Below are 23347 nucleotides of genomic sequence, written 5' to 3' on the forward strand. Positions count from 1 at the left end.
CCTGCTTCTAATTCAAATATTTGTATGTTCACATGTATCGATTAGGTGGGAGTGCTGGTGAATTACAAGTTAGCATGACCTTCAGAATTCCTAGTTGCAGCTGCACAGAGCACTATCTCCTCCTTTGGCCCTTGGCTGTATTGTTCTGTACAATATGAAGGCTACTGACTATCATTTCAATTGCCGTTGTTTGACACCCTGGAACCAAGTTATGGATGAGAAGAGGTTCCAGAGTGTCAAACAATGGCAATTGAAATGGCAGTCAGTAGCCTTCATACTGTACAGAATAATACAGCCAAGAGTCAAGGTGTTAGATATTGTTCTGTGCAGTTGCCAATAGAAATTCTGAACGTCATGCTAACTGCCTGGTGTCAGACATCTCCTCGTGGCTGAAGAGGAATGTGGAGAGGGAGATGGGGAAGTCAGGTCATCATGGTGAAGGTGAGAACCAACCCAGGAATGAAATTCTTGTTAAGAGAATTTGAAGGTTTAGGGTGAAAACATCAAAGGTAATCATCCCAAAATAGTAACTTGTGCCTTCTGCCAGTTGGCAAATGGTCAGATGGCAAATGGCAAATGGACAGCTGAACACAAAGAGGGGAAAGAAGAAGTTTTCAGGGTTTTCATGTCTAGGCCAGCATCTTTTGGCCAAGTTCCTTGAACAGAGTAGGTTGTGAGGCCATTTTGGAGTTAGCCACATTGCTATGAGTCTGGGGTCACAGGTAACTGTAAGGCAGAGCAGGTGTGGCTGGCACATTGATTTTCCAGGCAGTAAGCCAGATGAGTTTTATAACAATTGTTGTTAGCTTCATGGTTGCTGGTACTTTACTCACTTTCCGTTCTACATCGAAATGCGTAAGAAAAATTCCAAAGGATAGACCAACCATCTGTGATCAACTAGGAAAGTCAAACTTAAACAAAAAACATATAATTATGCAAAGACAGGAGTAAATCAGAAGATCATGTAGAATATTAGAAAAGCAATGAATGGTTACAAAGTAATGTCCAAGTAAAAATCTGAGAACGAGAGAAAGCTAACCAGAAATACAAAATAATAAAGGTTTCTATAAAGAGTTAAAAAAGAAAAAAACTTAATAAAGTTAGCATTGGTCCTAGAGAAAGTGAATCTGGAGAATTAATAATGCAAAATAAGGAGATGACAAATGAACTTTTTAGTTCACCCGTGGTTCATGAGCATCATAGGCTGGAGCAGCATTTTATTTCTTGTCCCTATATGCCCTTGAGAAGGTACTGGTGAACAATTTAACCATTGAACAATTTGCATGCAAATTCACTGTAGAGGATGCACGTTGCATCCCAGTGCAGATGGAAATCAGGAATCAGAGGGGAAGGAGGCATTTGGGGGAATCGCAGGCGGCAGAGAAATATTGCTGGGTAAATTGTGTGCATTGTGGGTTGATTAGTGCCCGGCTCCTGATGGATGGCGTGCTGTCGTCTTAAAAGAAATGGTTAGTGAGATAGTTAATTAACTTAGTGCGCTAGTTTTTATTAGCCAATACTTTCTAGAATTGAGGAAGCTCCCATCAGTTTGGAAGGTCGTGAATATGACTCCTTTTCAAAACTAGAAGGAGACAGAAAGCAAGAAACAACAGGCTCTCCTCACAATCTATTGCCATCACCAATTGTTCTTCAGAGACAAGGAAAGCACAGATAGCAATGGCACAACTGGTCCTGGCTTTTCCAGTGAGACAATCAGTTTCTGATTCTCTGCTCATCCTGTTTGGTGACTTCAGTCAGATTAGTAGGAAGGATGTCACTGTTGGGTCCAGTGGAAGGGTCTTTCAAGTGACTGGCAAGAGTTGTCATTTCCAGGGGTGTGAGGAGGCATTGGGCCAGAGTCTCAAAGCGGTGTAAGGTCAGCGAGAGGTATTTTTGGGGGATGCCTATGAGGTAACCTGGGAAGGGGGGGTACTCATAACTTAACGTATGCAAGAGTTAGACTAGGTACTTTTTCATCTAATCTTTCAGGAGTCACTATTTACTTAACTGCTGTACAACCTTCCAAGTTCTCCCAATTGAAATGGAAATGTTTGAAGGCTCCAGGCACAAGGGAATCTCCAATTTCCTTGGCAATTCCTTCACAGTCTGCTTCAATGGGGATTCCATAGTATCCTCATGTACATCTCCCTTCAACCTTTCAGAAACTCTACCTGGCTATAGGAAAATCCAGGCCAAAGAGTTTAACAAGAATTAAACGTCAGTGAATAAGGGAATAGAAGTTAAACAAAATAAAGTTAATTTTTTTTCATTTGAAGTATTTACACTAAGACAGATGAGCTACTGGCACAAATATTGGTAAATTATTTCAATCTAACCACCATAACCAAGTCATGATTACAAGTTGATTAAAGGTGGAAAGTAACTATTCCAGGTTGCACAATATTTAGGAGAGACAGGATGGAGTGGCAAAGGAAGGGGGGATTGTCCTAATAGTAAAGGATGACTTAGTGGAAATAATAAGGAAGGACCTGGCTTCTGATGCCACGCAGTAGAGTTTGAATGGATGGTAATTACAAAGAGCAAGCTCACAGTATGGCGAAGAATCACTAAATTGATCTCTGATGAGGAGATTATTCTGTGATGAGAAGCTGAACAAATTTGACTCATATTCTCTGGAGATGAGAGGAATTGAATTGAATTGAATTTTTTGTCACATGTACCAAAGCACAGCGAAAAGCTTTGTCTTGCGAGCAATACTGGCAGGCCACGTAGTTAAGTAGCAGAGATAAGTAAATAATAGGTAATCAGCAGAAAAAACAAAAAACATAGGTACAGGCAAATGCTAAGAGTTTGTGAGTCCATTCAGTATTCTAACAACAAACAGGTGGAAACTATTATGAAATTGGCTGGTGCGTGTGTTCAGCCTTCTGTACCTTCTCCCCGATGGTAGAGGTTGTAGAAAAACATTGCTGGGGTGGGATGGATCTTTGAGAATGCTGGTGGCCTTTCCTTGACAGTGCACCCTGGTAGATGAATTCTGTAGATGGGAGGTTGGCCTTTGTGATTGTCCGGGCCGAGATCACCACTCTCTGTAACCATCTCTGATCTTGAATGGTACAGTTGCCATTCGAGGTAGTGATACAGCCAGACAGAATGCTCTAAGCGGCAATCTCTTTTTAAGGTCCAAGATTCTGAGGGGTTCAATAGGTTAGGCGATTGTGATAGTTTCCACTGATCAAGGAATCAAAAACTCAGGGGCACAGTCTCTGAATAAGGGACCAATTATTTAGGACTGAGATGAGGAGAAATTTCTTCAAACATTGAGTTGTGAATCTTTGGAATTCTTGGCCCTAATGGGTTTTGGAGTCTCTGTCATTGAATATATTTAAGGCTGAGTTAGACAAATTTCTTGGAGTCGTGGGGAATATAGGGAGAGGGTGGGAAAGGAAATTGAAAGCCGAAGATCAGCCATGATGGTATTGAAGGGTAGGGCATTCTCAATGGATCAGGTTGTCTACTCTTGTTATTGTGCAGAGGCTACACATGGAGAGGACATTGGATGGGGACTGTGAAGGAGACTGTGCAGAAATGATCAGAGTGAGGGGAATGGCCGCTCTCCTTGGAAGTCTTACAGCAAGACAGGGAGGGAACGGAGAGGTGGCTGGAGGTCAGGAAGATGATGGAGAACATGGGGCTGGAGGTGGCTGAGGGAGTCAGCAAGACAGTTGAACAAAGAAGTATACAGTGCTAGAGGAGTTTCAATGAGCTGGCACAATCTGGCAAGGCTAGTGGCATCTGTGTTCAACAGCTTGCCATCTCACATTACCATAGCACTGTTGCCTCACACCACCAGGGATCCAGATTCAATTCCAGCCTCAGGCGACTGTCTGTGTGGAGTTTTGCACATTCTCCCTGTGTCTGCATGGGTTTCCTCCAGGTGCTCTGGTTTCCTCCCACAATCAAAGATGTGCAGGTCAGGTGAATTAGCCATGCAAAATTGCCCATGGTGTTCTGTGCATTAGTCAGAGGGAAATGGGTCTGGGTGGGTTACTCTTCAGAGGGTCGGTGTGGATTTGTTGGGCTGAAGGGCCTGTTTCCACTGTAGGGAGTCTAATCTAATCTAAAGAAGGCCCGTGGGGTGTGAGGGAAGGTGGCACCTGGTGTAACCTGTGCCCACAGAGCGATACAGTGTTGTTTCACAGCAGAGGCCAGTGGTCAATCGAGGGTGATCACTCCATTGCCAAGCCTGAAGAGTGATTTGCAACTAGCCTGACCATGGCACTAGGGACACTAGCAAAGTCTGGTGAGTTCAGTTGAATGGCCCTGTAATATGTGCACATGGTTGCAGGCGAAATGTGTTCACAATGCAAGTGAGAGGTCGAAATTTGCAAGTTCCTCAGGGGAGTGTCCTAGGCTCAAACATCTTCACCTGCTTCATCAATGGCCCTCCCTCCATCATTAGGTCAGAAATGCGGATGTTTCACCATCGATTGCACAATGTTCAGCACAATTTTACAACACCTCAGGCACTGAAGCAGCCCATGTTCAACAAGATCTGGACAATATCCAGACTGGGGCTGACCAGTGACAAGTACCACATAAATATCAGGCTATGACTATCACTCATAAGAGACAATCTAACCACTGCTCCTTGACATTCAATGGTGTTACCATCATTGAATTTCCCCACTATCAACATCCTTGAGGTTACCATTGACTAGAAACTCAACTGGACTTGTCACATAAACACAATGGCTACAAGAGCATGTCAGAGTAACTCACCTCCTGACTCCCCAAAGCCTGTCCATCATCTACAAGACACAAGTCGGGAGTGGGATAGAATCCTCCCCACTTGCCTGGATGGGTGCAGTTCCAACAACTCTCAAAATACTTGACACCATCCAGGACAAAGCAGCCCACTTGATTGGCACCACATCCACAAGCATCCATTCCCTCCACCACCGACACTCAGTAGCAGCAGTGTGTACTATTTAAAAGATGCACTGCAGAAATTCAACAAAGATCCTCAGACAGCACCTTCCAAATCCACAACCACTACCATCTAGAAGGACAAGGGCAGCAGATACATGGGAACACCAGTCCCTCAATGTTCCCCTCCAATCCCCTCCCCATCTTGGTTTGGGAGTATATTACTGTTCTTTCAGTGTTGCAGAGTCGAAATCCCATAATTCCCTCCCCAACTGCATTGTGGGTCTACCTATAGCACATGGACTGCAGCCGTTCAAGAAGGCAGCTCACCATCACCTTCTCGAGGGCAACTAGGGGCGAGCAATAAATGCTGGCCCAGGCAGTAATGCCCACATCCCACAAGTGAATAAAAATAAAGTGTTGAGGTTGAGGAAATATATAGAGAGTGAGTAATACGCTGGATGAATGCATCAAGTCTTCCGATGAGTACAAACTGTAGCATCCCAGAGAATCTTGATGAACAACCACGTGGATCAGATAAAGCAGCAGCAGTCAGTTCAAAGCGCAGGAGATAGTGAGAGCTATATTGTTTAAATGACCACAGTCTTAGTCAAAGTTTTAAATGTTTAGACGCACCAATGCAGCACATTGCAACTTTCACATAGTTTACAGCTCGCTGTGGATCTCTGGCACCCAATGCATTACCCACAACAACTGCTGTAGCCACACTGAATCCCAGGGGAACCTGCAGGGAAGACAACATGGACAGGGACATGGTCATTACTTTCATCCTTGCCATTTAATCTGATGCTCCATCGGTATACCCGTGTTAAACATATCTCCAAACAAGATAGAAAAGGGCAAGGGGTCAGTCCCTCCTTCATGTTGGGTTACCTCATCTCAGTTAGGAAGCTGTTTACAATTAACTTCATTAACTCCAAGCCCACATCCCCATTGTCCTCCAGTCTTCTGGAATCAATCAGAGTTCTTGGTGCTAATTATTCGCTGTTCAAATGCAGATTGTCCAACATATAATGGTCAAGTCGGCATAGGGTCGGTGTTGGCTCTCATGATATCCTTTTCATCTTTTTATCTCAACTTCAAATTGCCAGGATAATCCTTCTGTGGACACAAGTTAACCTAACTCCTTGACTTCCAAACCTGGTCTCATGAATAAATAAAAGCTTACTTAGTTTGATTTCCTTTCAACACAAGCTGTTATTCATAGTCCAAAAGTTATCTTTCACTCACAGCCCCCAGTTTGCAGCTCCAAACCAAAACTGTTAAAAAAAGTAATTTAAAAAAGTGAAGGCTCTAACAGTGCTCCCCTTTGATCCTCTAATGTTAGTCCTAAATCATCTATCATTGTTACTCATGAAAGTGATTTTCATTATTTAATATCCGACAGTATTTCATCCCTTTAGAGCTCTCAATTTGATTCTGCTTGAACCCTTTCATTCCAGTGTTAAATACAACAATCTTCCAGACGATGTTTGTCACTAGAGCTTCCTATTCTATCATATCCACCTTGGGGATCTTCCATACTGAATGCAACATTTCATCTGTAGCCCCTAATGAATATCATGTAGAAATTCAACATCAATGATATTCACGATGTCTCTGCGTAAAACATTCAATCTCACTTGCTTTTAAGGCTTTTCCTTTTCCCTCAATTTAAATTCTCATCAGCCACCTCTGTGTACTTCAGTTTCTCCATTTTATTGATAACACAACCATACAGTAGATAGAAAAACAAAACACTGCTGATGCTGTCAATCTAAACTGTCAGAAAGTGCTGGAGAAACTCAGCAGGTCCACAAGTATCTGTGGAGAGAGAAACAGCATTGCATTTTTGAGTCTGGTATGATGCCTCTTCAATACATTCATCACAGGAGCAGTTACTTTCAGTATCAGAGTGAAGCAAAGTCATGCCTTAAAGCAGGATCAAATTGAGAGTTCTAAAATACTGTGAGATGTTAAATAATGAAAATCACTCTCATGGGTAACAATGAGTGATGACTTAGGATGAACATTAGAAGATCAAACGAGAGCAGTGTTTGGGACTTCATTTTCTATGATTTTCATTTTACTCTTTCATCAATTTTGGTTTGGAGCTGTGAACTGGGGGCTGTGAGTGAAAGATAACTTTTGGACTGTGTATAATCACTTGTGTTGAAAGGAAAACAAACCAAACAAGCCTATATTTAATTGTGAGATCAGGCCTGGAAGTTAATTGTGGGTTGGTTCCGGATCAAAAGGTTCTACAGAAGTTCCATCACTGGGGAAGAGTGTTATGTTTAAACAGATGTTGAGTGTTAAGAAAGTCAGTTGTTGCGAATTGATTCCTGCAAGTCTGAAAAAGACTCTACATCCAAGATGGTAGCAGATGTTGGAATGGTAACTGTGGCCTCATGGAAGAGAGAATCAGTGTTTCATGGAGCATACAAAATTTCAAATGGAATTTGGTTTGTTTTTCTGTGAGAAGGAATCTAATTGATACTATGGGATGAAGATTTGAGTGCTCCACGTCTAAGATCCCGAGTCAGCTCTTGTAATCTCAGAGGATAGAACACGATGTTATAAGTATTACTGCCTCTACCTGAGTGAACTGTTAACGTGACCCTGATCAACATCTCCAGGAAATTAACCAAGATATCACTAGCTATTGAACAACACATTGGAAAAGCCACTTAAGCAATCTGGCCAGTTTTGTTACTTTATTTTCTTTATCCAATGACTGCATTAGTTTATCTGATTTTTGTGTGAATCAGGCTGAAAATAAAGGTTTTTGGGTTTATAACAATAGACTACTTCCATGTTTAATTTGTTCTACTGAATTTACTTTATTGTTAATAAATTGCTAAGTCTTTGCTTAAGTTACAAACCAGTGTCTGGAATTAATTATTTGCAGAGTCTGGGATTGTTTATTCAAAAATCTGGTTAAGAAACATTGGGTCAATTCTGAGTGTTTTCAATATTTAATCTTGCTGTATTGTGAATACAGAGGTGGAAAGGCTAATTTGGTTTAGCTGTTTGTATCTGCTTCATAACAGAACTTATGAGAAATGTTTCAACATCGTTTGATGTTGATCATTTTAACAGCATTTGATAAGGTTCCCCATGGTAGGCTCATTCAGAAGGTCAGGAGGAATGGGATACAGGGGAACATAGCTGTCTGGATACAGAATTGGCTGGCCAACAGAAGACAGCGAGTGGTAGTAGAAGGAAAATATTCTGCCTGGAAGTCTGTGGTGAGTGGTGTTACACAGGGCTCTGTACTTGGGCCTCTACTGTTTGTAATTTTTATTAATGACTTGGATGAGGGGATTGAAGGACGGGTCAGCAAGTTTGCAGACGACACAAAGGTTGGAGGTGCCGTTGACAATATAGAGGGCTGTTGTAGGCTGCAGCGGGACATTGACAGGATGCAGAGATGGGCTGAGAGGTGGCAGTTGGAGTTCAACCTGGATAAATGCGAGGTGATGCATTTTGGAAGGTTGAATTTGAAAGCTGAGTACAGGATTAAGGATAGGATTCTTGGCAGTGCGGAGGAACAGAGGGATCTTGGGGTGCAGGTACATAGATCCTTTAAAATGGCCACCCAAGTGGACAGGGTTGTTAAGAAAGCATATGGTGTTTTGGTTTTCATTAACAGGGGTATTGAGGTTAAGAGTCGTGAGATCTTGTTGCAGCTCTATAAAACTTTGGTTAGACCGCACTTGGAATACTGTGTCCAGTTCTGGTCACTCTATTATAGGTAAGATGTGGATGCTTTGGAGCAGGTCCGGACGAGGTTTACCAGGATGCTGCCTGGACTGGAGGGCTTATCTTATGAGGAGAGGTTGACTGAGCTCGGACTTTTTTATTGGAGAAAAGGAGAAGAGGGGACCTAATTGAGGTATACAAGATAATGAGAGGCATAGATAGAGTCGATAGCCAGAGACTTTTTCCCAGGGCAGAAATGGCTAACACGAGGGGTCATAGTTTTAAGCTGATTGGAGGAAAGTATAGAGGGGATGTCAGAGGCAGGTTCTTTACACAGAGAGTTGTGAGAGCATGGAATGCGTTGCCAGCAGCAGTTGTGGAAGCAAGGTCATTGGGGACATTTAAGAGACTCCTGGACATGCATATGGTCACAGAAATTTGAGGGTGCATACATGAGGATCAGTGGTTGGCACAACATCGTGGGCTGAAGGGCCTGTTCTGTGCTGTACTGTTCTATGTTCTATGTTCTATCAATAATTGTCAGGACATGGAATACTTCAGGACTTGTTGTGGGAGAGACCATAACAAGCTTGAATTGAATAGTTCAAAAATTTGAAAAGAAGCAGTTTGGCAGAAAAAAAAAACTGGCATTACTGAAGATAGGAAGATTTAACACCATAGCTGACAAGATGGGCTGATTTAATTTTAGGGTCTTTTTAAATGTATGATTGAAAACTGAGCACATAGATTAGTGACAAAAGCATAAATTGCTGGAAAAGCTCAGCAGGTCTGGCAGCAGCTGTAGAGAGAAATCAGAGTGAATGTTTCGGGTTGAGTGATCCTTCCTGAGAACATAGACTGGTGATGTTGTTAACGGCGCTTTGTGATACGCAGTTGAGTTTGAGTTGAGCTGTAAAGGATCTATGGAATGAGCTGCTGGAGGAAGTGGTGGAGGCTGGTACAATTGCAACATTTAAGAGGCATTTGATTGGGTATATGAATGGGAAGGGTTCGGAGGGATATGGGCCGGGTGCTGGCAGGTGGGATTAGATTGGGTTGGGATATCTGGTCGGCATGGATGAGTTAGACCGAAGGGTCTGTTTCCATGATGTACATCTCTATGGCTCTATGACTCTATAAAGGACAAACCCTTCATTGTGAGGACATTAAAAAAGGATGTTTCCTGCTATCTCAGGTTTTATTTCCTCCATGTGACTAAACTAAATCTGTCCATTGTTGCATTAAGCGTGCTATTTCAAACATGCATTGGAACCACAACTTCTGTATTTCTAGCCTTACCATGAATGTGAGTAATAAAGTCTGATTAATAATGGCATGGGCTCCAAGTTGCACCTCATTAATTGACCCTGTGAACAGGAAAGGAACAGACAATAAATGAAGTCTTGCAGAAGCAAACAAATGTGATATGATAAACAACTATACAGGATATAACTAACCTTATAGCAGAACCCAAATACATATTATGTTCTTTTATATTGTGATCAGGACCAACCTATCGTGTGTGTGTGTGCGCTTGTAAACCCCTACTACCATAAATCAATCTTTACTCATCTCCTTTCAGTCTATCTACTTGCTATATACTGTTGACTCACATTTGGCACCATTTATTAATACTGGAAGACGTGTCTTGATTAGAGCTCATGTACTTTATTTACCTACAAGGAACGTTCCAATTTGATATGTCCACCATTCGATACACATCATGACCATGCTGGGAACCGCCAGCCGTAGAAAGGGACCCCATTCCTGCAGGCAGTCAGTGGACCATCCTACAGAGACAACAACGGAGTTACTAACACAGCACAGAAAGCACCTGAGAAGCACATAAACAGAAAGGAAGATAGGGCAGACCAAAAATAAAGCACATTATTATTATCCAACTCAACTCAGTTTTCAAACTGACCCTGAGGATTTTCCTCTGGCTCCTTTAGCCATAAAATGTGTCACTGTTAGGGGTGATTATATAATGTGTGAGGAACAGCACTCACAGGGAATGCTTTATGGAAATTATAGCATCGCAGTTCTGTAGGGATACATTTGCCCGTGATCTCCTCCGTGGTCTGTAGTCTGTTGACTTTCCCTGTCAAGACTCAAACAGGAAACGTGGTCCATGGTTGGCAAGAAGTTGGCAGCATCCAGAGGAATGTAACAGAGCATGAAACAGGAAAGGGAGGGTAGAACCAGAGACAGAAAACAGGAAACTGATCAATAAATAAGGAGCTTCAAGCAAGCAAGTGAGTTCCATCGAGGGAATTTGATAAAATTCAAATATAACCCTACCAATGTTTCTTTCCATTAATCTTATTGGGAAAAGGAATTGAATAAGCTGTTCATCTAGTGAGTATTGCAATCTTGACCATTGTAATATATCGCCAAAACCTACCTCCCCAGCTCTGAACATGCAACTTCTTCCATCGAATGTACCCGAACAGGAGGAGAAGCTGACAGTACTGAGAAGCAACATTGGCAGCAGCCGAGCCCCTGGAAAACACCAAGTTCTCGGACTGAAGGTGGTTTCAAATGAAGCTTTGGATCATCATTCAGTGAAAATTTCATTAGTCAGATATTTCAGAATGTTAAAACTTATTTGTTACTTACAATACTCCCAGCTTCAGCATGTAGAGGAAGAGGTAATTGATGACAGCATTGAAGATGTTGGTGATGAAACCAACAAACACCTGAGGCATGATGATCCCCTGGGGTGGGAACAAAGCAATAGAGTCATTCCTGGCATTGCCTGTCAATAAATCAACAGGGTGTGTGGCATGGTGCCGAGGTTGAGGGGAAATATGGTGCAACTGCTTTACCAATGCCCATCTTTGGGGTACAAAGTGTCTCCCACCTAGAGGATCCCCTTTCCCTCACTTGGAGCAGGTTCATTGCTGCAACGTTGCTGATAGTAGGTTCGGATGACTTGCCCACATTTCAGTGAAATCATCAAGTGAAAATTCTTTATGGTCCAGGGAGCTACTCCATCTCTCATTGTGCTTCCCCAGACTGCTAGAGATTTGAATTCATTGGCTTTAGTCACGAGCCCTGACCAATGCCCTAACCAGCCATTCCCCTGAATGTACCGTTTCTCACTCTGTGTTGGCCTCAACAATGGAATATTCAAAGAGAAGGCAAGAGTTGCTCCTTTGACATCTTGGAGTCTCAGACACCATCAGTACATGCATAGAGCGCCTGCTGTTATCCAGTGTGAATACAGCCAGAGAGAGACAGACAGTGACTGAAAGCAAGAAGACTCTGCAATAATTTCCACATTCACATTCTGGGTGATTGCCTGATGAAGCTGCCCAATGTAGAAATCATCTCCTTTTATCTCTTTGATTTCACTGGCATGACAATGGATCCTACATTTGAGACCAACTCCACCAGATTACTGACCAGGCAGTGAGGGTGGGAATGACATCTAGTTGATCTATTTGGGCTCAGAACGCAATTTCAATCATCCAGGTACAAGCAATAGTCCAGTGAATAGTGCAGATGGATTTAAGGGGAAGGTAGAAAGGCAGATGAGGGAGAAGGGAATGGAAAGATCATTCTGATCAGGTGAGAAGAAGGGAGGGGCAGGGGGAAAGAGGGCCATTTGTGGACCAAACATCAGCATGGACCCACCAATGGAAAGAAGCTACCCTGTTAATATTAGGAATACAGTGTAGATGCATGATCATTCCTAAATTAGCTTCTGAAATATTTTGATTCATTTGTCTAAATACAGTTGGCCATTGAAAACGGAAGTGGAATTGACAATTTGCAATGCTATCTGAATGCAGCAATTATTGAATCTCATTCACACTCCAACATTCAGTGACATTTACCTGGCTTTGAAGGTATCTGAGCTCTAGGTCATAAAGAATCGCTGCCTACGAGAGAAGATTGAAAACCATTAGGAGCAGACAGACAATCGATCACTGTTCAAGGAGTAAACGAATTTCCACTTATACATCTGCAAAAGTGTTGGGGTTGATCACAACATTTTTGTAGACTGTTGACACAGGCCCTCCACCCTACACTTTAGCTGACTAGGGTTTATACCGGTGAAGTTCTGCGTGACCATATTAGCTGTGGGTCAGCTGATAGCTCACTTCCTCCTGAGTTTGGTTGTGCACTCACCTCCACAGTGAAAGACTGCAAACATCTATACTGACGCTCTGAATCAGGCAAAAGTGAGGACTGCAGGTGCTGGAAATCAGAGTCTAGATCTGTGCTGGAAAAGCACAGCTAGTCAGGCAGCATCTGAGGAGCAGGAAAATCGACGTTTCAGGCAAAAGCCCTTCATCCTCTGAATGCAGGGCTGAGGGAGTGCTCCACTGTTGGATGTGTCATCTTTCAGATGCAGAGCCAAAATAAGGTCGCACCTGCTCTGTTAGTTCGATGTAAATGATTGCAAAGCAGTTATTTGAAAAAACAGGAGTACTTCCGGGCATCCTGGCCCTCAGTTGATTAAAAATACATCTTTATGCAGCCATTTACTGTATTGCTGTTTGTGACAGCTTTTTGCGCACAAATTTGCTGTTGTGGTTTTTGAGAAGGTGGGGGTGAGCTACCTTCTGGACTGTGAGTTGACCCACTATGCCCTTAGGGAGGGAATTCCAGGATTTTAACCTAGCAACAGTGAAGGAACGGTGATATATTTTCAAGTCAGGACGGTGAATGGCTTTGCAGGGAACTTACAGGAGGTGGTGTTCCCATGTTTCAGTATTAGACTCGCCAGCTTTAAGGGCATTTAAATAGTCATTGGATAGGCATTTGGATAAGAATGGAATAGTGTAAGTTAGATGGGTTTCAGATTGGTCCATGGGTTGGTGCAATATCGAGGGCTGAAAGGCTTGAATTACACTGTAATGTTCTATGTTCTATGTTCTGCTGCTCTTATCCTTCTCAACAGAAGTGGTCATTGGCTTGGAATGGGCTGTCCAAGGATCTTTGGTGAATTTCTGCGGTGCATCTTGTAGATGGTCCACACTGCTGCTACTGAACGTTGGTAGTGGAGGGAGTGAATGCTTGTGGATGTAATGCCAATAAAGCTAGCTTCTAAAGTGTTGTTGGAGCTGCACCCATCCAGGCAAGTGGAGAGTATTCCTGATGTGCCTTATAGATGACGGACAGGCTTTGGGGAGTCAGGAGGTGAGCTTCTCACTGCGGTATTCCTAGTTTCTGACCTGCTTTTGTAGGCATTGTATTTATATGGCAACAGGAGAATCGATATTTCGGGCATAAGCCCTTCTTCAGGAATGAGGAGGGTGTGCCAAGCAGGCTAAGTTAAAAGGTAGGGAGGAGGGACTTGGGAGAGGGGCGTTGGGAATACGATAGATGGAAGGAGGTTAAGGTGAGAGTGATAGGCCAGAGAGGGGGTGGGGGGGGGGGTGTGGTGGCGGAGAGGTTGGAAAGAAGATTGCAGGTCAAGAAGGCGGTGCTGAGTCCGAGGGTTGGGACTGAGATAAGGTGGGGGGAGGGGAAATGAGGAAACTGGAGAAATCTGCATTCATCCCTTGTGGTTGGAGGGTTCCTAGGCAGAAGATGAGGCACTCTTCCTCCAGGTGTCGTGTTGCCATGGTCTGGCGATGGAGGAGGCCAAGGACCTGCATGTCCTTGGTGGAGTGGGAGTGGGAGTTAAAGTGTTCAGCCACGGGGCGGTTGGGTTGGTTGGTGGGGGTGTCCCAGAGGTGTTCTCTGAAACGTTCTGCAAGTAGGCGGCCTGTCTCCCCAATGTATAGGAGGCCACATCGGGTGCAGCGGATGCAGTAAATGATGTGTGTGGAGGTGCAGGTGAATTTCTGATGGATATGGAAGGATCCCTTGGGGTCTTGGAGGGAATTGAGCGGGGAGGTGTGGGCGCAAGGTTTGCATTTCTTGCGGTTGCAGGGGAAGTTGCCGGGAGTGGAGATTGGGTTGGTGGGGGGTGTGGATCTGACGAGGGAGTCGCAGAGGGAGTGGTCTTTCCGGAACGCTGATAGGGGTGGGGAGGGAAATATATCCTTGGTGGTGGGGTCTGTTTGGAGGTCACGACCTCTCCGCCCCCTCCCCCTCCCTGGCCTATCGCTCTCACCTAAGCTCCTTCCACCTATCATATTCTCAATGCCCCTCCCCCAAGTCCCTCCTCCCTACCTTTTATCTTGGCCTGCTTGGCACATCGTTCTGATTCCTGAAGAAAGGCTTATGCCCGAAACGTCGATTCTCCTGTTCCTTTGATGCTGCCTGACCTGCTGCACTTTTTGAGCAGCACATGTTTTAAGCTCTGATCTCCAGCATCTGCAGTCCTCACTTTCTCCTATTTATATGGCAAGTCCAGTTAAGTTTCAGGTCAATGGTAACCTCCAGGATGTTGATAGTGGGGGAGTACCATTGAATGTCAAGGGGCAGTGGTTAGATTGTCGCTTTTTGGAGATGATCATTACCTGGCATAATGTGGTGCAAATGTTAAAACAATGACAGTGCTTCAAAACTGCCTCACTGCTTGTAAAATAATTTGTAATGTCCTGAGGTCATGAAAGGTATTACAGAAAGTCAACTCTTTCTTTTTCCTTTCTGTCAAGATATGAGAAGTTCTCTAAATGGCTCAGTTGATAACTGAGTTATTTAGGAAAGTTAAGGATTAGGCAGGTTCATAGGAAGCTCATAGAATACTGTTATTGGTCTCAGCAATTCTGGGCAATGAAAGGTAAGAACTCTTGTTAACCAGTTGGCCTCAATGGAAATTCTCAGATGTGTGCAGTGAGGCAGGGATATGTTCTCCTGTGATGCTCTTTGTGATCAAAGAGCCTGCCAACAGTTGCTCTCACTTGACTTAGAAGCAATGATTATCCAATCACGGTCAACTTTATCTTCATAGAGACAGGACAAGAGTGTAAGGTCTAAGTCCATGGAACACATTCAAGATAACTTTATAAATCAGTATATAAACGAAGGAAGAGGTTCTCAAACTCTTTTGTCCATGATTCACTGAGATGAAGACCTCGTGGATCACTAGCCAACTCTAACCTGTCTGACTTTGTTTCCTATACTAACAGCGATAAATATTTTGCTGCTTTTTTACCACCAACTGTGCTGAATTATGGGAGATTGACTTTTAATTCAATATGATCAGTAAATTATGAAATAAAGGTATCAACATTTTCATATTATATTCATGTTAACATATCATGAGAAGATTAAAATAAAATGAACTACTGCAGATGCTGAAGACCTGAAAAACTCAACGGTTTGGCGGCATCTGTGGAGAGAGAAACTGAGTTAACGTTTCAGGTCTGGTGACCCTTCTTCAGAACTGACCATTCTGAAGAAGATTTAAGGAATCAGAAGCGTTCTGAAGAAGTTCTAAAGTTTCTCCAATTACTTCTGTTTTTGCTGCAAGAGAATGTGTTCATTTGAAACACTGTATGTTACAAAATCATTGCAATAATATTTCTCAGAGAAGCCAACGGTTATTTTACAGACATCATTAACAGTGAGGTCAATCTTGCTTATGAGATTAGATTGTCGATTATGTCATGTGAACAGGAGTCTCAGTCTGCTTGTGTAATGCCACAATCTACTTGAAATAGTTTACTTACAGGCAGGGCAGGAATGTATGTCTTCACATAGAGTTGTGTTAACCTGCAAAGGCAATACAAACTGCTAGTAACAATAGGGAAAAGATAGACCATCACTATCTGTGAGCAAAGGTCAACTTAAACTGAGGTTGGTATATAATTTATTTGCCAGATGCATTGCAATAACTGACCAAGTCTTCTTCAACAGTTATTTTAAAACCCATGGTTTCTAGCATTTAAGATTACAAGCACGCACGCTACCTTAACTTCACCAAATTTCTCTCCAAGTGTAACACCGTCCTGACTTGGAAGTATCATAGAATTCCTACAGTGAGGAAGGAGTCCATTTGGCCCATCAGGTCCACACCAATTGTCTAAAGACCATTCCAACCACGTCCAGCCCCATACCTTATCTCTGTAACCTTTCATTTCCCATGGCTAATCTACCTAATCCGCAAAACCTTGGACTGTGGGAGGAAGCCAGAGCACCTGGAGGAAACCCATGTTAACATGGGGAGAATGTGCAAACTCTTCCTGAGGCTGGAAGAAAACCCGGGTCTCTGGTGCTGTGAGGCAACAGTGTTAACCACTGAGCCACTGGAATCATTGCTGAGGGACTTTAACCCTGGACCCTCAGTTTAAAAGTCTGATGCTCTAACGAGTGAGCTCTCTAGGCTCGCTAAATATATCACAACTCCTTCCCTATTGATGAGGCACAGACCTGGAGCTCACTATCAGACAGCATTGTTGATGTCCCAGCTCCAATCAGAGTGCAGCAGTTCAGCACCACCTTCTGGAGGGAACTTAGGGACTGGTGACAAATGGCTGGTCTTGGCAGGAACACCTACATTCTGTGATTTAACTTTTAAACATGGTCAAGGATACACAAACAGGCTGTTTGAGGAAGGCAGGAGAACAATTTGGTGTACAGACAGGAGAAACCAGATTGCTGATCATAAGATGAACACCTGGTAATTTCACCATAAGACACTTGATTCACCATTTTGTTCGTGCGCTCATTATTGAAGAGTCAGTCTGGTCTCTGCATGGTCCCTGATCCAGCTGAGATTGAACCCTCAAGAAACCTAGCTCAGCAGTTTGGAACCTCCACCCAAATATCCTTTGGCCCAACCCACTTATGTTCACAAATCCACTCTGCCAATGGATGGTCTTCTTTCTTTCACACAAACATTATCATCAAACACACTCTTTTGAACTAAAAACTGAAAGCAAGACTCTCACTTGGCTACTGCAGGAGACTGTTTGAAAGCCAATAAAATGTGCTCGATGTTTATCAAGATAGCCCAGCAGGGGAAGCAGGCGATCAGGAGAATGAGAATCCCTCTTTGGAGAATCACTCCAATTCGCTTCAGATTCTTACTGCCATAGGTCTGGAAATCAGAACAAAGCATCAAAGAGAATTGGATCAATGTTAACTCTTATGTCTGATTGTGCTAGACACTATTTACCCCACAAAACTAACAGCAGCTTATGCAACAGAAGAAAATGACTATTTTAATAGTTATATCTTTGAACTAAGTTAACCTTTAATCTTTAGTTGCGGACATCACTGACTAGGCTAGCATTTATTACCCATCCCTACTTGCCCTTGAACTGAATGGCATGTTGGGAGATTACAGAGGATAGGTAAGAGTCAATCACATTGCTGTGGATCTCAAGTGACTTGCAGACCAGACCAGACCAGGTAAGTATGGCAGATTTCCTTTCCCAAATGACATTAGTGACCCCCAATGGGTTTTACAGCAATCAATGATGATCAATTTTTAATTCCAGACTTTCACTGAACTTAAATTTTACTAAACAGGAAAACCAAAGAATTGCAGATTCTGGAAATCTGAAACAAAAAGGAAAATTGCTGTAAAAACTCAGCAGGTCTGCCAGCATCTGAGGAGAGACAGCAGAGATAATATTTTGAGTCATCACTTAAGAACATAAGAACTCGGAGGAGGAGTAGGCTGTTCAGCCCCTCAAGCCTGCTCTACCATTTACTAAGAGATAAAAACAATGACTGCAGATGCTGGAAAGCAAATACTGGATTAATGGTGCTGGAAGAGCACAGCAGTTCAGGCAGCATCCAACGAGCAGCGAAATCGACGTTTCTTTATTCCTGATGAAGGGCTTTTGCCCGAAACGTCGATTTCGCTGCTCGTTGGATGCTGCCTGAACTGCTGTGCTCTTCCAGCGCCATTAATCTACCATTTACTAATACAATCACGACTGATCTCATCTCAGCCTCAACTCCACTTTCCTGCCTGCTCTCCATAACACTTCAACCCATTATTAATTGAAAATCTATCTCCTCCTTAAATGTAATGAGAGCCCAGCACCCACCTGTAATTTCTCCTCATCTCTGTTTTAAATCTGCTAATCCTTATTCTAAAACATTTCTAGATTGTCCCATAAGGGCCAACATCCACTCTACATTTACTTTGCCAATCCCTGTTAGCATCTTATATATCTCATTCTTCTAAACTTGAGTGGGTATAGGCCTAAACTGCTCAATCTCTACTCGTAGGCTATGTCTCTCACCTCTGGAATTAATCTGGTGAACACTCTCTGAACTCTGAACTCAGCTAATGTAACTTCAAGATGACAGCCTGATGTCGTGATTGTAACGCGGTCAGCAAAGTGGACCTGTAAGGGTTGACATATAAAAACGGTGAGAGTCAGGGATACTGGTGTCTGAATCTGAATGAGGCAGTACTTTAGTCAAGGACTGTTCATGTGTAAATAAAGGGTGACCTGGTGACGGGATACTGGCCTCTATGGTATGTCTGGTATGTCTCTGATTACTATGTGTTGCAGCACTTAAAATGAATGAACAGTCAATAGTGTAACTTTGAAGTTTAAACTTGAAGACAGTTCTTGACTTTGCCTTCTCCTTGACCAGTCTGATTTAAACACAAACTCATCATCTGACATCGAACCACATAATAAAAGGCATCATATCTATTGAATTGTCCTAATCAACAAATTTAATTAAATCATTGTAGAATTTCAGTATACTGATCAGGAATGGACTATTGCTTCTCAACCTATTTAAATTTTGAGTTTTTGAGATAAACATAACATTCTTCTGCACTTCTCCCTCAAACATAGATTTATAAATATCTTCCATATCACCCTCTTCAAGTATGTTATGACACACCCCTAGAGCAGGCCAGACTTGAGCCAAGGCTGCCTGGCCCAGAGGTAGGGGCACTACTGCGGCACCACCGAAGCCTATAGAATCATAGAGATGTACAACATAGAAACAGATCCTTCAGTCCAACCCGTCAATGCCAACCAGATATCCTAAACTGATCTAGTCCCATTTGCCAGCACATGGTCCATGTCTCTCTAAACCCTTCCTGGTCACATACCCATCCAGATGCTTTTTTGAATGTTCTTAATCTGGTGCCTCCACCACTTCACAGGTATAGAGTTAGATACTGTGAGTAAGATACCCAATAGGGTCTCGTTCACTTTGCACAAGAATATAAAATGGGAACCGGCTAATCACCTGCCTAGTTCAGATCCTGCAGTGTAATTGGGCAGAATATGCTTCAGTAATTTGTGGCTGCCACTTTGTGCCAATTACCCAAGTTGAATTTTACATCCAATCTCCTTGCTTTTTTTTAGGTTAGAATGCATGCATTCCTGTCCATAGCTCAAATACCGCACGAGCTCAGATAAACGGATTCAGGACCGAATGGGAATTGTATCTTCCATGGTCTGTCTGGATCAAATTCATACAGAGGACTGTGTTCCCCAAGGCCTGAAGTTGAATGGATTACTCTGATCTGATACAGCAAATTATTTTCTGCTCTATTCAGAGGAAATCACTACCACTTATACAAGCTGGAGTTAGCTGCACCGACCTGAGATATGAGTGTGTCACAAGCTGTGGACAGCCCGATACCGATGGAGGTACCTGATAGGGTTATTGACTGTCCAAACAAGATAAAAAGAAAAGGAAACATTCAGCAATAAAATCAGAAATATCAGAAAATCAGAAATGTGTCAGAAACATGATACAAAACAATACACATTACGTGTTTAATATAATTGAATAAAATGCCATTGTGAATATTTTCATACATTCCCCCTTCTTTTCGCCTTCTCTCCTGCTTCCGATTAGGTATCAACTGTTGGCATCTTATTTTCTTCAGACCAACCTCATCCGACATTCTCCCTTCACGTTCAAAACTGATCCCTACCATGGTAGGACTGACAGATGAAAGGAGATTGGATCGGTTAGGACTATATTCACTGGAGTTTAGAAGGAAATTGGGGGGGTGGGAGGTGAGCGGATCTCATAGAAACCTATAAAACCTATAAAACAGGACCAGACAAGATCAATGCAGGAAGGATGTTCCCGATGAGTGGGGAGTCCAGAATAAGGGGCCACAGTCTCAGGATGCGGGTAGTGGTGGGGGCATGGAATGCGCTGCCCGTGGGAGTGGTAGAGTCAGAATCATTGGTGACCTTTAAGCGGCATTTGGATGGGTACATGGATGGGTGCTTAATCTAGGTTAGAAGTTCGGCACAACATCGTGGGCCGAAGGGCCTGTTCTGTGCTGTATTGTTCTATGTTCTATGTTCTATGTAATGTAGTGACTGTAACAAGATTTGACAGGTGGACTTCATAGAATAGGAGTTCCCAGATTGGGGCTGTTAACCTGGTGCAATCAGGGAGCCCCGGCTGACAGAGATAACCAGGAGTGTCTGAGGTTCTGTTTACTCTGAGAGCCAGCTCTAAGGGAGCTGGATCAGCGTTAAGTACTATGCATGTATAAATAAAGGCTGACTTGGTGATGGAATACCGGCCTCTGTGGATTTATTCCAGGTAGGTAATTTAGGACTGAAATGACGAGAAACGTCTTCACTCAGAGAGTGGTGAGCCTGTGGAACTCCCTGCCAAGGAACATTGTTGAGGTTGCATCGTTTAATGATTTCAAAAAGGATTTATATATAGTTCTTAAAATTAAAAGGATCAAAGGGTAAGGGAAGAAAGTGGGACCAAGCTACTGAGTTGGATAATCGGCCATGATCATATTGAATGGTGGAGCAGGCTCAAAGGGCTGAATGGTCTACACATTTTCCAATTTTCTATGTTTCTGACCTCCATAATCTGGAGGTCGTCCGGCACATGTTGACCAGAATAATTCCAGGGCTGTCAAGAATATTGAGCAACAAGCGAGTGAGGAGACTAGGCTTGTATTCTCTTGACTTTAGAAGAATCAGACATGATCCCATTGAACTTTATCATACACTTAAAGGCAGAGGTGCAGGTAGGTGCAGGAAGGATGACTCCCCTGGCTAAGGAGGTATCTGGAACCAGGGGCACAGTCTCAGAATAAAGGGAAGAGATTCTGGGTTGAAATGAGGGGGAGTTTCTTCACTCAGAGAATATAAACCATTGGAACTTTTTACCTCAAAGTTTAATCATTGAGTATATTCAGGACGAAGATTGGTAGATTCCCAAACACACATGACTTTGAGAGATGTGGGGATAGCACAGAATAATGGTGTTGTGGTGGATGTTCAGCCAATGGTGAAGAAGCTTAAGTAGTGGAATGGTGAACGCCTTCTGCCCTTTTTCTATTCCTTCTCCTACCTCACATCAACTCCACCTCACAATTGACCGCGCTGTTCATTTTCCTACATTAGCTTTCTCTCCAACTGCACTTCAACTTTAGAATGCTTATCCCTGTGTCCAGCCTCCACTGCACTGGGTGTCAATGAATTCCACAGGCCCACCACTCTCTGGCTGAAGAAATGTCTCCTCATTTCTGTTCTAAAGTAACCCCTTCTAATTCTAAGGCTGTGCTCACGGGTCCTAGTATCCCCGCCTGACGGAAACAATTTCCCAGCGTCCACTCTTTCTAAGCCATGAATTATCTTGTAAGTTTATATTAGATCTCCACTCAATCTTCAAAACTCTAATGAATACAATCCCAGGATCCTCAGCCATTCATTGCATGTTAGACCTACCATTCCAGGGACTATTCATGTGAATCTCTGCTGGACATGCCCTAGTGCTAGTATGTCCTTCCTGAGGTGTGGGGCCCAAACCTGGACACAGTATTCTAAATGGGGCCTAACCAGAGCTTTATAAAGTCTCAGTAGTACATCCCTGCTTTTACATTCCAACTTTCTTGAGATAAATGACAACATTACATTTGCTTTCTTAACCACAGACTCAACCTGCAAGTCAACCTTTAGAGAATCCTGGACTAGCACTCCCAGATCCCTTCATACTTTGACTTTATGAATTTTCTCACCATTTAGAAAATAGTCCATGCCAGTGTTCTATTTTCCAAAGTGCAAGACCTCACATTTGCTCACATTGAATTTCATCAGTCATTTCATAGACCATGTGATGCTGGAAAAACACAGCAGGTCAGGCAGCATCTGAGGAGCAGGAGAATCAACGTTTCGGGCATAAGCCCTTCTTCAGGAATGATGCTGGTGTGCCAGGCAGGCTGAGATAAAAGGTAGGTGGGAGGGGATTCAGGGGAGGGGCGCTGGGAATACAATAGGTGGAAGGCGGTGAGCGTGAGGGTGATAGGCCGGAGAGAGGGTGGGGGCGGAGAGGTCGGGAAGAGGATTGCAGGTCAAGAGGGCAGTGCTGAATCCGAGGGTTGGGACTGAGATAAGGTGGGGGGAGGGGAAATGAGGAAGCAGGAGAAATCTACATTCATGGTGCGGGTGTGCCTCCTCCATTGCCAGATCATGGCCACACGACGCCTGGAGGAAGAGCGCCTCATCTTCCGCCTAGGAACCCTCCAACCACACGGGATGAATGTATATTTCTCCAGCTTCCTCATTACTGCCTCCTAAGTGTTCCCTGACTTTAAGATCTTTTATAACGTCTGGCTTGTTGCATAGCACTAAGTCCAGAATAGCCTGCTCCCTTGTGGGGTCCATCACAAGCTGTTCCAAAAAGCATTCCATGAAATCCCTTTCTTTGGATCCACCAGCAACATTATTCACGCAGTCCATTTGCATATTGAATTCCCCCATAATCGCTGTGACGTTGCCTTTCTGACATGCCCTATCTATTTTTAAAAAGAACAAACAAAGAATAAAAAAAAATTACAGTCCAGGAACAGGCCCTTCGGCCCTCCAAGCCTGAGCCGATCCAAATGTACTGTCTACTGTCGGTCAATTCCTAAGCATTTGTATCCCTC

General features: G+C 43.3%; 1 protein-coding gene across 1 annotated transcript in view; it reads right to left on the minus strand.

The window, feature by feature from the left end:
• Positions 1 to 23347, minus strand: part of LOC140491565 (multidrug and toxin extrusion protein 1-like) — a 50768-nt gene that overhangs the window by 11593 nt on the left and 15828 nt on the right. Inside the window, exons 4-12 of the mRNA XM_072589952.1 lie at positions 20033 to 20101; positions 17394 to 17542; positions 16173 to 16215; positions 12438 to 12482; positions 11215 to 11312; positions 11000 to 11097; positions 10272 to 10385; positions 9895 to 9962; positions 5527 to 5635 (exon numbers count right to left, since the gene is read on the minus strand). Of these exons, the coding sequence (XP_072446053.1) occupies positions 5527 to 5635; positions 9895 to 9962; positions 10272 to 10385; positions 11000 to 11097; positions 11215 to 11312; positions 12438 to 12482; positions 16173 to 16215; positions 17394 to 17542; positions 20033 to 20101 (793 nt within the window). The remainder of the gene's footprint in view (positions 1 to 5526; positions 5636 to 9894; positions 9963 to 10271; positions 10386 to 10999; positions 11098 to 11214; positions 11313 to 12437; positions 12483 to 16172; positions 16216 to 17393; positions 17543 to 20032; positions 20102 to 23347) is intronic.

The sequence above is a fragment of the Chiloscyllium punctatum genome, chromosome 19 (genome assembly GCF_047496795.1).
Source record: "Chiloscyllium punctatum isolate Juve2018m chromosome 19, sChiPun1.3, whole genome shotgun sequence".
Taxonomy (NCBI): domain Eukaryota; kingdom Metazoa; phylum Chordata; class Chondrichthyes; order Orectolobiformes; family Hemiscylliidae; genus Chiloscyllium; species Chiloscyllium punctatum.